Genomic DNA, 16,007 nt, shown 5'->3' with positions numbered 1-16,007 from the left:
AACCTATTAGTGTACCACCATATAGGATGAGCCAGCTTAAGGAGGATGAGCTAGCTACACAGCTACAGGATTACCTGAATATGGGCTATATTTGCCCAAGTAAATCACCTTGGGGTGCACCTGTCCTCTTAAGGAAGAAGAAAGATTTTACATGGAGAATGTGTATAGATTATAAACGATTGAATAAAGTGACAATTAAGAATCGATACCCTCTACCTCGTTCCAATGATCTGATAGACCGTTTGGCCGGAGCGAAGTATTTCACTAAGATTGATTTGCGTACGGGTTATCACCAAATCCGTATCTATGCTAAACACATAGATAGAACCGCATTCCGAACTAGGTATGGCCACTACGAGTTTCTTGTATTACCTTTTGGTTTGACCAATGCTCCTGCCACCTTCCAGCAAATGATGAACGATTTGTTCCGAGATTTTCTGGGCAAATTTGTTGTAGTGTTCTTAGATGACATCTTGGTATATAGCCGAACGCTTGAGGATCACATAGGACACCTCCGGATTGTCTGAGTTATTCTAAGACAGCATAAGCTCTATGCCAAGATGAGTAAATGTGACTTCTTTATGAAGGAGATCATTTACTTAGGACACAAGATTTCTTCTGAAGGTATTAGCATTGATCTGGATCGTATCCAGAAGGTTTTAGAATGGCCTATTCCTCAGACTGTGAAACAACTTCGTTCTTTCCTAGGATTTACGATATTTCTACGGAAATCTTTGCGTGATTATTCACATATCACGGCACCCCTGACAAACATATTGAAAGGTCGTGGATGCATGTCTACCCAGTCAATTTCTTGGAATGATGCATTGAACAAGGCTTTTGAAACCTTGAAGTTTTCTATCAAGGAAGCACCCGTTCTTGCATTACCCGATCCTACCCGGCCTTATGTTTTAGAAGCCGATGTGAGTGATTTTGCGATTGGGGCAGCTCTATTCCAAGAGGGCAGACCTGTAGCTTTTGAGAGTAAGAAGCTAGACGACACCCAATATCGTTGGCCCACACTAGAAAATGAACTTTATGCTGTAGTGTATGCCCTTAAGGTTTGGAGACACTACTTGTATGGTTCGAAGTTTCTTGTATTGACTGATCATCAGTCAATTAAGTATGTGTGTGATGGGTCTGAATTGAGGGGACGGAAAGCTAGATGGGCAGAATCAATGCAAAATTTTGATTTTGAAATATGTTATCGAAAGGGTTCGTTGAATAGTATGGCGGATGCCTTAAGTCGAGTCAAGTTTGTAAATGCTATGTCATTTACGGAAATATCCTCAGACCTATTTCAATCCTTGAGAGGGCTTTACGCAACTGATTGTCATTTCAGTTCTTATTGGCAGAGAGTCCAGGATGGGAGCTCCATGGTTGACCAGGACTCAGGGATTGTGCCACCTACGGTACAGGCGGCGGGAGGTCAGTGGATGATTAGGAACGGCTTGTTGTTCTGGAATGGAAAGATTTGTGTGCCAAATGTTCTGGAACTTAGATCCAAGATTCTCTGGGAGTGTCATGATGCTCCTAGTGCTGGACATCCGGGTATACATCGACTCTGTCTCTTGTGAAGCATACCTTTTATTGGCCTAAGATGCGTGCATTTATTGAGAACTACGTAGTAGGTTGCCGGGTTTGTCAGGTTACTAAGGCAGAACGCCTTAGAAGCGCGGGTTTATTACAGCCATTACAGATTCCAGGTAATAAATGGGAAAGTATTTCCATGGATTTTATTACTGGTTTGCCTCGAACGCGCAAGGGTCATGTCCATTTGGGTCATAGTCGACCGGTTGACAAAAATGGCTAGATTCTTACCTACTAGAACAACTATTTCAGCTGTTCAGCTGGCTCACGAGTTTGTGGACCACTTGTTTAAGCTGTATGGTTTGCCATCTGACATAGTCAGTGACAGGGACTCAAAGTTTACAAGTAACTTTTGGACACTTGTTTTTGAGAAGTTAGAAACTACTCTAAGTATGAGTTCCTCAGATCATGCATAATCCGATGGTAGTACAGAGAAGGTTAACCAGTTGGTTGAAGATATGCTTCGGGCATATGTATCTAAGAGACAGTCTTCATGGGAAGATTATCTACCTATGATAGAATTTTCTTACAACAGTGCAAAGCATTCCAGTACTGGTTACAGTTCTTTTATGCTTATGTACGGGTTTCAACCTAAGTCACCAGTTATGGTTGGGTTAAAAGGGATTCAAAATGATGCTACTAAGAACTTCTTGCAAGACATGCAGGAAATGTTGCAGTTTGCCAAGGAGTCTATTAGAAGTGTCCAAGATCAGGACAGATTTTATGCTAATAGACATCGTTCACATAGAGAGTTCTCTGAAGGAACGATGGTATATTTGCGAATTCCCAAGGAATCCAAGAGCCTAAGTACTGGTTTGATTCCGAAATTATCCCCCAGATACTGTGGTCCGTTCAAGGTCATTAAAAGAATTGGATCAGTTGCATATCGACTAGAATTGCCTCCTCATGTTAAAGTACATCCAATCTTTCATGTCAGTAGACTGAAAGAAGTCTTGGGTGCCGATGATCAACTTGTTTCTCCTCAAGAGATAATAGAAGTTACAGATTTGACTTTTATTCCACACGAACCAGAGTGTATTCTTGAATTTCGTGACAGACAGATTCGTAATCGATCTATCACGGAATACAAGATCAAGTGGAAGGATTGTGTTGAGGAGGATGCAACATGGGAGACATTACAGAACCTCCAAAGAACATTTCCGGGTTTTTTAGCTAACTCAGGAGTGAGTTCTTAGAGGAGGGGAAGTATGTCATGTGCACGGATTGGTATCTGACGTGTACTGGGTACACAAGACTAGCTCAGCTAGCCTGGGGGAGGCTTAGAGCTAGGCAGGCTTGATTCTCGGGTTGAGTGGCAAGGGTACGAACCAGTTAGAGGTCTTCGCTATTTTTGGCGCTTGGGGCCCGAGTCTATAAAAGGGGCCCAGGGGTTCAGTTCTCAGAGAGTTGATGGGAGCAAGTTTCGTTCCCAGGTGCTAGGTCTGATCCTGGATTGAGTTGCGGACGCGCACCTGCATCTTAGCATAGCCCAAGGCCCAGTAGCAGATCCCAGGCTTCACAGCGCCACCTGGTGGTATGGGACACCAGGCTGGTTTGGATCTGGTTGGGAGTTCGTGCCAGTAGCTCAGCTCGTGGCTCAGAGGGGACATCTCCTGATTCGGGATCACATCCCGTAGATGTCATGGTTGGGTGGTGAGCAACCTGCTCAGTCTTTCATGTTGTGTGTATGTTCTTGTGTTTGCTTGTAGATCAGAGGTTTCAGGAGTGCTGGGACGTGTCAGCTTGGGATTGGTGCACCGCCTCCTTCTCCTTAGCAGTGTTTGTATACTAGTGTTTAAGGAAGTGAACAAATCCCCTGCGAGGGCACTCCTTAAGCACCTCTCTTTCTGTACTTTATGATTGTACCATCAGTACTGGGCATTTAGCGAAGATGAAAACCTACTTTGTAGGCATCTCCATCTAAATGAAAACCCTCTGTTTAAAAAAAAAAAAAAAAAAGGTTGATGAAGAAGATAGATCACCCCTGGAACCATTTTTTGATGACCCCTGGAACCATTCTACCTTGGACACTGAGAGGGGGTGTTAAGACAAGCAATCTCCAAATGCAGAGGCCAGGGCCAAACAAATGGCCAGAAAGGCCAAAACTGGCAAATCTCCAAACACAGGAACCAGGGCCAAACAAATGGCCAAAAAGGCCATAACTGGCCAACCAGAACTGGCCGACCTGACCGACCAGAACTGGCCGACCAGATGGGTCAGGCCTATAAAAGGCAGTGGCTACTCACACACCTCTTGTTGGAACAGGCTGCTGCACACCTGCGCTCCAGCATTTCTGCCTCCTCTGCCTCCACTCCTGCATCCTCTCCAGCATTCTCTGCCTCCACTCCTGCATCCTCTCCAGTATCCTCTGACTCCACTCCTGCTTCTGCTCCAGCATCTCTGCCTCTCCTGCTTCAGCTCCAACATCTCTGCCTCCTCTGCTTCAGCTCCAACATCTCTGCCTCCTCTGTCTCCGCTTCATCATCCTCTCCTGCTGCTGCTCCAGATCAGCATCAACTTATTTCTCTACTGCTGTATTATTTCCTCCAGATCTGCAGCAAACCTTTGCTCTTCTGGCAATAGGTTGCTGACCCAGATCTGGTTTAGTTGCAGCTAGTGGAGCTAGTGCAGAGCCCACTTCAGTTGGCTGTTCTGGAGGACTGCTGTTTGCTCTCCACAGTTTCTTTCTCAGATATCTCTTATCTTGTATTGAGTTCCTTTGGTGATATATATATTTCTTCTTCAGCTATCATTAGTCTTCAGTGTTGTTTTATTTGTCTCCAAGTACTTTCTTTATACAGTCTCTCAGCAGCACGCTACAAAAGTCCCTTGATGGCCTCCAAACAGCAGCAAAGAAATCCGAACTGTTGCCTGCTCCAAACGCTCTCTAGGTCCCAGCTTCTAGTCGACCTGCTCTCTAATACCATGTGGAATGCGAACAACAAACTGAGAGCACACCAAGCAAACTCAAACAGCAGGAAAAATGATATGGAGGAAGAGACAATCGACACTCAAAGATCGGGAAAAAATTGCATCAATTGCTGAGAAAACCTCCAAGTATAAGATACAAAAAGAGGGGCAAGTGGGGTGACCCCCCTTGCAGTCGGCACTGACCTAGCCGACCAACAGGTCAGCCTAACCCGACCCAAGTGGGTCGTGCTTGGTCGGTGTAACCCGACCAGGTTGGGTGGCCGATCTGGCCCCCAACCTCTAGCTGTTGGGGTGGCCTGACGTGGCGCTCTAGCCCACATACAGACCCTGACTCGGTCAAGAAACCGCACCCGATCTGCCCAGCCTCTCAGCAGCACGCTCCAATAGTCCCTCGATGGCCTCCAAATGGCACTCTAGCCCCACATAGGCCCTGACTCCGTCCAGAAACCAGCCCCTATCCCTTCCCTAGCACTGATCTAGCACCCTCCTAACTTGATGATCTACCTCACACTAGGTGGGCACACTCACGAAGCAGTCCTCGCTCCCGAGTCCCTACTGTACATACAAGAGATGTCAAAGTGTAACAGTGTCATGATTAAAATTTCAAGTCATCATGAAGTATATTACCTGCATGGGTCCAACAAGGCTCTCAAAGGTTTGCTTCTCCCTACAGAATATAAGTCTCTCTATATGGGCATTATAGACCTTGTTTCTCCTCTTTGTGTGGCACTAAGGCATGTGTACTACAATATCTCTCGCATGCCCTAGAGGACCAATCTTGTATACAATAGTATGTATATGTAGCATGTGTCAAGAGCTAAGACTCAACTAGTTGGGAAAGACAAAACTGAACTGAAATGGCAAGCTCCTAAATCTATCCATTGGAATAATAAATGGCGAGGGTGTAGTTTAGAGCTTCAAGGTCTAAATGTGAAACTTATGATAAGACCCTAATAGTCTATGTTTGCACCTTCTGCAATATTTCTCCCACCAAGAAACATGACTTCTAGCTGCCTTACGGCTTTTTTCCATTGCATGGCTTAAAAACCCCACTTAGTTACGGAATGATAACATTGGGTCATATAATAGGTGGCCTTACTTGTGTCATAAGTTTTACGAACGTAAGCCAACCAGCCCTTGGTGAGTTGTTTATTTATTTTTGCACTTGCATCTGCTCGCTACAAAGGATTTGAAAGAGGGCAACACAATGGATGGGTCTTTGAAACCAATTCCAATGTGTGACGTCTATAGATCCATCATCTTGAACATTGACAGTTCTTAAAGTCCATAAAAGAAAGAAGGCATGTTGCATCACTAAAATTGTTGCATTACTAATTGGTTATAAATCCAAATTTATACACCTCTCGCATGTGTTACTGATCTGGGTGTCCCTTCTCTATAGACTCCTAAGCACGTGTCATGGATGCAAACAAGAGGCCCATAGTAAATCCCTCTCGAGTTGTGATACGTAAAATGGAATAGAGAGATCTCATGATAATACACTACAAACATGAACTCCACAGGCAAGTGGGATCAAATCCAGTCTTCTTACTATCTTTTCAATTTCTCCATGACACGGTTTGCATGAGATGGTGCCACACTGATACTAGCCTCTCCACGACAATGTACACCACTCCAAATCTGGGCTTTGAAGGTCTATGAATAGTGAGACCTCCTGGATTGAGTCCTTCATAATTCATCCATGTACCCAGTGCATCTACATATGAATTAAAGATGCCGATTGCTTCTCAGACACTTACAGTTTATGCACGTCACTTAAATGCGCACAAGATACCAAAACACTATTTCCATGCATTTTCCATGCCAATTGAACATTCTATCCAGTGAAAGGATTCACAAAATAAGTGCTAATGGACTCTGCCCTTGAATACATTGTGAGAGTATTTTCAATTTTTATGCCCTCAGCAGCAAAATGCAGATTGTTGGTGTGTCCTTATTATGTTGTCCACCCTTAAGCTCAGAATAGCCTGTGGCTTTTTCCAGATGATACACTTATTGCTTACTCTGGAAATTGCTTGCGACTGATATTCTTCTGGGCAAAAATGAGACCCATATAAGATGGAAAGTCTGCCAGTATCATGCCTGTAAATTGTACTTTGGGAAATAGTGTCTTTGGTTTTTTTCAAGAACTAATGTCGTTGACTGTGTGATCTGCTATCCTCCTTTTTTCTGTAAGAAAGGGAGACCAATGGTGGTGGTAATTTAGGTTACAACTGGTGAAGTACATGCACCCATGTATACATTCACAGTTTCCACTCATGTTTCCATATATACGACATCCATGCATACTTTCATAATATATGTATTCTCATGAACAGAGACACATACATGTTACATGGATTCATATATGAATCATAGACACTCATTCCTACTCCACAGTTTACACACACCACACTTTGGGTTGCTATGTAAAAAGGAAGTATAGCATAGCCACTCTCTGTTTTTCCTGCGCTCTTTGGACACTTGTTTGCTTTGATCCTTATATCTATTCATTTTTTATGTTAATCATGATTTCATGGTTGTTTACCTGGGAATAAGCTCTAGCTGGAATGGCCAAGGACATGGCAGTATGAGTGAGTGAGTTCGTTCTAGTTGCCAAGCAGTGCCTTGGTAGTGATTTACTACTGTTGTTGATGCATGGTTTGAAATCAGTTTCGGGCATTCTCAGATCAGCTATATCGGACGCCTGTACATCACAAATCTGTGAGAGATGATGTTGTAAAACAGGTATACTTTAGGTTGCCCTTTTTGCCTTGCCAAATTTTCATTGAAGGTGTGCTTTTACCTGATTTAATACTCTGTTCTCAATTAGTGTTGCAAAGCTCTTCAACCTTCCATTTTACAAGCTTGTTTTTGTTGTCATAGAAAATGTTGTTCTTATGTATTATTTTGATATTTGCAGCTGAGAGCACATCCTGAGTTTTATGAGGGATATGTACCCATGACATACAATGAATACGTCAAAAAAATCGCCAAGTATATCTTCTCATCTACCTGAGGTTTAAATTTGGGAATCTTGGCAGGAGAAGGCCCTGATATCTGATAACTCCGAGCGAAACAAAGATGACATTCTAGCTTACTTGAATGCATGTCATTTGTTGGCTTAACCAAATTATTAACATCATGTATTTCTATTTTGCAAGGCCTGGGGAGTGGGGCGATCATGTTACTTTGCAAGCTGCTGCTGATTTTGTATGTCTGAACCTCGTTTGATTGATTTATGGTTAGGTTCATGATCTAAAAGATGCATTTGTTGTAACATTTGTTGCAATAGCATATGGTGGTTTTTGTTTTTTCTGTTTCTTTTTGTTAGAGTTGTGCTTATGCCGAAGTGCAATTTCGATTTAATTACTCGATAAACTTAGATAGCCATTACTTAGAAATTAACAATCACACACATATCTTTCTGGTGCTGGAGACTGAAACCGGCCTGCAATAAATTAAAGAGCAGTAGAACTAACAAATAACCAGCCAACACTGTTATATCAATAATTCAGCAAAAGTATAACTAGCAGATTGGGAGCTAGAGCGCCCTTGCACCAAGACAAAGACACAGATTGGCCCCAAACCTTGGCACCTTTTTCAGTATTTCTTTAATTAAGTGAGAGGCACGGAATTCCAGGCTACGTAAAGGATACATTCTTTCTTACATCTGGGGCATTCCACATCCCATTAGGCATCTACATACCCTACATAGCCTTTACTGTTCACTGCTCTCATCACTCCTGGCAGTAGGTCTCCATCCCTAATCCAAGAAGCTTGCATACTGTCCAGAACTGTTACGGGGCATTCCACATCCCATTAGGCATCCATATACTCTGCATAGCCTTTACTGCTCACTGCTCTCATGACTCTTGGCAGTAGGAGAATCCCCATGTATAAGATAATATTAAAAACATTGGGTATGGTAAGATGGTGCTTTCTCTCAATTTTCAATGCCTTAAGCATTCGTGAGGAAATAAGGGATTGCATAAGCGTGGGTCCAAGAAAGAGGAAAATTGGACTGAAGCATGAGGGCAGGATAAAGAAAGAGGGCATGCATGATGGAGCATTCTTTCTCTCTTTTTTCTCCTTTTTGTTCCCCTCTTTTCCCCTCTTTTCTCCTCTCTTTCCTTCTCTTTTTTCCTCTCTTTTTTCTCCTCTCTTTTCCTCTTTTTCCTCCTCTTTTTTCCTCTCTTTTTCTCTGTTATCTCCTCTCTTTTTCTTCTCTCTTTTCTTCTCTCTTTCCTTCTCTTTCTTTTATCCTCTCTTATCCTCTCTTTTTCTCTCTCTTTTTGTCTCTTTTTCTCCTCTCTTTTCCCGTCTCTTTTCTCCTCTCTTTCCTTCTCTCTTTTTCTCTCTTTTATCCTCTTTTTTTCTCTCTTTCTTCTCCTCTCTTTTTTTCCCTCTTTTTCTCTCTTTCCTTCTCTCTTTTTCTCTCTTTCCTTCTCTCTTTTTCTCTCTTTTCTCCTCTCTTTCGTTCTCGCTTTTCCTCTCTTTTTCCCTCTCTTTTCCTCTCTCTTTCCCCTCTCTTCTCCTTTCTTTTCTCCTCTCTTTTTTCACACGTGAAGCTTCAATAGCCTGACATTGAGCAAGCAGATACAGACTTCTGTCACTCTAATTCAAAGAATGTAGGAGTTTGTAAATGCTTGCTCAATGTCAGGCTGTCACTCTATTTTTTCTTTTGTCCCAATGATTGCATGCATGATGAAAAGAGGGCATGCTCGATGGTAATCTTCTTTTTCTTTTTTTCTTTTCTTCAATTCATCATGTGGCCAAGAAGCTCTTCAGCCTCGCCTAATCTTCGGGATGTCATTTTTTTGGAGTTATATAACATTTTGGGGCATCCTTCCACTCTTGGAGAGTTATACACATATATGACAGGTACTCTAAACACCCCCCAGGAGTCGGCAGTACAGATTCCAAACCACCCCAATCCCACACCAGCTGAGATTACTCCTGTGGAGTTGAGACAGTCCAGTAGGCTACAAAGCCGTACGCCTTCCGCCCAATCATCAGGAGTCCCTTCTTCCCTGCGGTCTAGTGTCCCTTCTCCCTAATCATCAGCACTCCCTTCTCTCCTGTGGCAGTCTGAAGCCCCTTCTCCCATCTTTGATCAGGAGGTCCTCACTACAAGGCACATGCTATTTTTCGACGGAAATACCGACCTTTTTTATACTAAAGTTTTTTTTTAAAAACGGACGCAAAGGTCGATATTTATGTCGCTATTAGCGTCGGAAAAGAACGGCCGCTATATAAGTGTCGCTATATAGCGACACTAGTAAACATCGCTATATAGCGACACTGGTAAACGTCACTATATAGCGACGATTAACAAAAGCTTAAAAAAAACATTAGTGGGGCTAAACAGGGCCACATCAAGCCCTGTTTTGTCCCACCAATGTTTTTTTAAAAGTAATTACAAAAGAATGTTCTTTGTTATAAAATTTTCATTGTGAAATGGGTGATACAAAGTCGCTCAAACGAGCCGAGCGACAAAAGCATATACATGCCGAAGATATATAACATTGTTTGTAACAAAATTACCCTTTTGAAAAGGGTGATACAAAATCGCTCAAACGAGCCGATATAGAGAAGCATATACATGCTGAAGTATATACAAATTACTACTAATGCTACTACTACTACTGCTCATTCGAATCGTCATTCTCATCCTCGTCCTCATCGTGGTCGCGTTGGCCTAATCTCTGGCCCTCGTGAGCTACGCCTGATCCCTGGCTGTCATGAGTTGCGCCTGATCCCTGGCCCTCGTCGAAGCTGTGTAAGCCTAATCTCTCGTCATCACGGCACCTCTGCTGATGGGATGTTCGAGCTTGCACTCTAAGAGTGAAACCATATTAATTGAAAATTAGATTGGAACTTAAAGAATAAAACAATTTAAAAAGTGAGATTACAATTAATACCGTGCGAGCAGTCACCTCAGCCTAATTGACCGTCGCTCCTATGGCCTTCATCTCAAAAAACCACGGCTTTGTTCCTATGTGAAATGTGCGTCTTGTCTCTATGTGTCTGTGGGAAGGCGACCCATTGCAGCTTGCTGTGGGCTCAATTTATGAGAGTTAGATAAAGTGCATGCAATATGTAATAAAATAAATAGAACAATAAATTAAATGAGAAGAAGTAGACTTACCACGGTTGCCTCAAACGCCAACCGTCCGCCTGCACCAAAGTGCAAAGTACCTACGGAGTCCAACCATCTCCTCGCAACTCTCCTCTGACCCTCGAACAGTTCGGGATGGTCCTTGTACTGCTTCTTGAAAAACTTCCAGTTAGCTTTGTGTGCCTAGCTGGGTTTGTAGGTCTCCATCCCTAATCCAAGAAGCTTGCACACTGTCCAGAATTGTTACGGGGCATTCCACATCCCATTAGGCATCCATATACCCTGCATAGCCTTTACTGCTCATTGCTCTCACTACTCTTGGCAGTAGGTCTCCATCCCTAATCCAAGAAGCTTGCACTCTATCCAGAACTGTTACTAGTAACCACCCCTAGCCCCACAATTCCCCATAGCTGTCACTAGTGCCCAAAAAAGTTTAACTATCTGCTCAAAGCAGAAAAAGAAAGCATATGGAAGCTTTCGCCACTGTCGAGGACTGTCACTACCAATAGTCTCTCACCCTATGGGCAGCATTCATCCTGAACATCAACTTATTTCCCACAGGAGAACTTGCATCTCAAGACTGCAAACAATATGGCAGTCATACAAGTACCATCCCTCTGGCATCAATGACATTACACAGCCCGTTAGGCATCCATAAACAATGCGTATTCTTTGCTGAGAATGGCTCCCACCAAACATGGCAAATAGGCAGCCTTTTTAGTTCCAAAACAATTGCACACAGATTAGGCCTGTTCCTAGCAACCAATACTTGGCACCACCTACTCCTTCTAAGTAAGAAATGAAGCATAAACTTTCAGCTAGCATCCATGGAATCTTGAACCAGGAGAAGGACTTCACACTAAGAGTTCTTTTGCTCATCAAATGCATTAAAATGTTTAATCAACAAATAGGCTGAGATACCCAGCGAGCCCCGCTTGTTCTCCAAGAAGGCTCATAGTACTGGAACAGCTCATCGAGACCAGCCCAGGTCCCAAGGCTAGTGAAGGAGTCATACGTTATACTAAAGATAACACTATAAATAATGTAGGCACATTGGAGGTGACATGGTCACACTGAAGGTGATAAGAGCTATACTGAAGGGTTAGCATACATGGTGATGAACCATGATAAGAGATGCTCCGAATTGTTATAACCATGTGCACAAGGTTTGTAGAAGATAAACTGGCTGGGGTGTGAAGTCTTTTCACAAGAACTGACACATGTAGTCAGTAAACATGTGATCATAAGAAAAATAAATGAAAATAGGATATCCAATAATGATCCATAAATGTAGTGGATATAGTAGGTATGCTACTCTTTTTGGAAGGATGTGGGCGGGGGGGCGGGGTTCTATGTATGCCTTTATTATGTTACTATAGTGGTGGGGAGAGAGAATACAACTAGTAGCCTGTGAGTAAGATGTTTGTATAGATTTGATTTTTTTTGTAAGGTTGATGTGGTCATGGCCACAAGAAATTTCTTGTAGCATTTGCAAATGCATGCAGAGAGAGATTTTTATGTTTATTTTTTCTTTAGGACCCAAACGTATAAGTACAAGAAACATGAGATGCCCAATGAATAAAGATAATGGTGGCTGTGCTGTGGGTGTGCGTGCACACACATGCACCATATATGGGCTAAACTTCTATATCCGTGGGTGTCCTTGAACAAATTACCTTCACAGATTGATATATTCCATTTGCCATTCGACAGAGCTTGGGAACCTCTAGCAAATAGGTGCCATTTGACAAACTTTTAGGGTGATATACTCAAAACTTTGTCAACCATTTCCTTCTTGTGAGAGTAGGCATGGCATTTTAAAGCATGCTGCTTTGTTCTAATGTCTTTCTGTTCACGCATGGCTGCTCATCTAAAACCATCCTGTGTATCGTCGGTAAAACCCCTATGAATGTTTGGTTTTTCTTTCCTGAGAAAATAACTGCTTGAAAAATCAACCATACAAATCAGCAGCTGAAAGGCATTAATCATGGGGAAAAAGAGAGGAACTGGGCTGTCAGAAAAACCAGCCTGTTTCTGGAGAATCTAGTTCACGGCCTAGGGAATCTCTGGAACAGGGGCTAACTACCAAGGTGGAGGTCCATATATCCAGCGAATAGCTGGCTCGGTAAAAACATGAAATATACCTGCAGGCCAAGCCTTGCAGCTCCCACTCGACGGTCATCTTGGATCCTGAAGTCTGGGGCTCCCAAATGGTGCACAAGGTGTCAATAATTTCTTGCAAGATGGTGAAGAGTGGAGCTGCTGGGGGAACCTACTGGCCTTCCATCACAAAACTGCAATGGGCAACCTAGATGTTCTAGGCAGTGATGTTGGACACCATCTCTCATGGAACCGTCCCATACATCCTTTTTTTTGGGGGGGTTGTGATTTTGTTTTGTTGTTGTTGTTGTTGCCGAACTGATTTTGGGCCTCCCAAAAGTTCATATTAACCCCTCTCTCCACACTATGATCTCACCCAAAGCATCTACCTCTCGACTTTTGAGTCTCCCCTCTCCATCTTCATCAAGGGACAAGGCTCAAGCTATCTCCGCTTCCATGTCTCACCAAGAATCTTTCTCTCCCCCTCTCCTCTCCATGTCCATCTCCATCAAGCATCTATGTTCATATTTGTGTTTCAATAAGTTTCAAAGGCTTATACAAGTACCTACTCTAAATCAGTCTTTTTTTGTTGTATTGAACATACCATCAGACATACACTCAAGATTTTTAGTTCATTTAGTACTGCACTAATGTCGAATGATATGCATCAGAACGATCATACACGTCAACCATGGTCTCCCATACACTGTCCTTTCGTGAAGGCAAAGGGCATGGGCGGGGATGAGGCATTGCATCATGTGTGTCTATCCCGAAAATGCGCAGGCCCTGGATCGTGTAGGTTTGAGAGGCTGGATCAATGGAGAAGGCACGACTCCTGTCCCGTCCCCCAAGTGAAGTTCTGCTGTAAACCTCTGTGTATCGGCAAACGTCTGGAGGGCACCCATCCAGATCCTTTGAACTCATTGTGAAACTCAGCAGACTTGCAAACTTCTGTATCTTCATCAAAACACACCAGCTCTAGACACTTCGAATTGCGGATCCATGACCAATACTGCGTGCTGGGAACTCAAGCAGTGAAGGGTAGCAACAATTCAGCTAGGCGAGTACACGAAATTAGGAAGGAGAGAGGGGGAGAAGAGCGAAGGAGAGAGGGGGAGAAGACCGCACAACACACTTTTGTGCACAAGACGAAGTGAGATTTGATATGATCATTGTGTGACCCTTGGGTATCTTCTTCTGCTGCGAAGTGTTGGCTACAGAAGCAATCTCCATCTGTTATTCTTACAGGATCCCCATATTGACCCCTTAACAGGATCCCCTATTGACCCCTGTATGATGAGTTCTCAATAATGTCTTGAGAAGCAGTTATATTTGAAGTTGAGTAGCGCTCTTTTCGCAATGCACTAGATGTTAGATACTTTTTCAAGGTTCTTAAAAAGAAAAAATTGCTTGCTTTTCCGGAGTCTCAAATATTTTTAGGTGTTATTGCACATGAAACACTGGGTGCATCTTCCATGACACAACATTGACCGATGAGCTGCTCTCCCTCCTTGCGTGCTGCTCCTCCCTCCCTGGCCATAGCCTGCCCCGCCCCTCCTGCTTCCAGCCTTCTGCCCCCCTACCTCTTCCTGTGCCTCCACTGCCCCCCCAGTTTTCCCCCTTCCTTAAAGTCGCTTCCCTTTCGTTTCTTGCCATACCTCTTCAGTTTTTCTGCCCCCTTTTTAGCTTTGCTGCCTCCTTTCCCAGCAGGCTGGACTGCCTTAAAGGAGAGCCTTGAGCAGCCCTTTCCTGCCCGAGCCTGTTGCCTAGGGTGCTTGTATCGCCCTCCAAATGGGTGGCTTGGTCTACTTCTGTCTTCTCAGCCTTAAACCCCTCATGCAGGCTGAATTAAGCTTGTGGCACTTTTAGGATATTTGTTCTAGGCTGATGTTCCAGTATCTTCTTGTGTTCATCTTTGTGTGTGTGTGAGAGAGAGAGAGAGAGAGAGAGAGCTGGTATATGTGATGTGTCTCCCCTCCCAACCTTTTTGAGCGTAAGCCTAAGTTGTTCTTTTTGTTTGTGTGGAATTGGTTGTCAGTATGGAGTGAGGATATGTCTCTTGACTTCATTCAAGGACACATGTTTTGTTCAAATCCTACCAAGGCAGAAACGATCTGAAAGAGGTTCGCCATTTTTCAAGATTTAGTTTTCCTTAGTGATCTCTGTCTTCATTATTGCATCAATTTGAAAATTGTATGGTTTTGCAGTAATCTTCCTAAGCTTCTGGTCTGAGGTGCATTATAATTCTGTTTATCCTGAAGGAGGTAATTATCTTTTAATTCCAGTTAAATGCCTTGAAATTCCTGCAGGTATCTTGCATAATCTTAACTGTTTATAGTGGGCGGTTTTTAGGATTAGAGAGGGTTACAATGCAAGAAGGAACACTCTCTTTCTGAACCTCCCTTTTTGTTTGCCTGCATGGCAGACGTCCCTTTGTTCTTTGGACAAAAGAAGAAGAAAAGACATTGGGGGCAATATTTCAAAAATAAGCTAAAATTATGAAGATCAGATGTTATTGCAGTGCTCCCAGGAGATGGAGATCTGCTATGTAACATGGTGTATTGAGTTCTCCTTTGTAAAGAGGCCTTTATTTTGATGGATCATATGGGCTCCTGAAGGTTCCTTTTGTTTACAGCTCTAACTTCTATGAGATGGTTCCAATGTAATGGTGCCATTGTTTTATTTATGTAATACGTGCTGACAAAGAAGGGCGTTTATGAGGCAGGCTTTTATTATTAAACACCTGCTGTAACTATCCAGACTTGGTTCTTGCCAATATATTTTGCATTTTTTGAAAACTCAAGTATTTTACATACTTGTTAATGCTTTATATTTTCATATTGCTGACATGTTTCCGTCTTGGAGATACTTGGACATATTTTGCTCAATTGTTTATTAGAAAGGGACTTACATTTGGTGTTGCTTATATGGAGTCTTTTCAAGTGTTTTGCTTGTTTGGTTATTAGACAAGAAGTAAAAAATGCTGCACATAGAGTGTTTATGAGTAGAGGGGTTTAAATGTAATACATTCAAGGCATTGAGGGCTTGTGTGGTAATTTTGCTGGCAGGATGAGCTTCTTGATATTTTTGTCATCTAAGTTTTCCAATCTTGTCTTGCATACTTTAAATCTTGCCTTTTGTGACAACATATCTTTTGTGAAAGCAAGTTGTACAATCTTTGGTGCTGTGATTCCTTTTCCCCCCCTAGAGAAACAATCTTTCTATTAATGCTTGGATAAACCAACCATACAAATTAATCATCCAC

The 16,007-nt window shown here is 42.8% G+C and overlaps 1 protein-coding gene across 4 annotated transcripts in view; it reads left to right on the top strand.

Annotated features, from left to right (window-relative positions):
* Positions 1–15,515, top strand: part of LOC147896164 (OVARIAN TUMOR DOMAIN-containing deubiquitinating enzyme 12-like) — a 55,174-nt gene extending 39,659 nt beyond the window's left edge. For 3 of the 4 annotated variants that reach the window (XM_087382412.1, XM_087382409.1, XM_087382410.1), the window contains exons 6-11: positions 7,195–7,269; positions 7,445–7,518; positions 7,686–7,734; positions 14,781–14,865; positions 14,950–15,006; positions 15,168–15,515. In XM_087382412.1, the coding sequence (XP_087238538.1) occupies positions 7,195–7,269; positions 7,445–7,518; positions 7,686–7,734; positions 14,781–14,865; positions 14,950–15,006; positions 15,168–15,244 (417 nt within the window). In that variant the 3' untranslated portion in view covers positions 15,245–15,515. Of the gene's footprint in view, positions 1–7,194; positions 7,270–7,444; positions 7,519–7,685; positions 7,735–14,780; positions 14,866–14,949; positions 15,007–15,094 lie in introns of all 4 variants that reach the window. The other variant, XM_087382411.1, reaches the window with a different exon arrangement.
* The last annotated feature ends 492 nt before the right edge of the window (positions 15,516–16,007 follow it).

This window comes from Dipteris shenzhenensis, chromosome 12 (assembly GCF_047967505.1).
Source record: "Dipteris shenzhenensis isolate YYH24624 ecotype China chromosome 12, Dip_SZ_1.0, whole genome shotgun sequence".
Classification (NCBI taxonomy): Eukaryota; Viridiplantae; Streptophyta; class Polypodiopsida; order Gleicheniales; family Dipteridaceae; genus Dipteris; species Dipteris shenzhenensis.
Note: the sequence above shows the minus strand (reverse complement) of the source record. Positions and strands in the feature narration are given on the sequence as shown.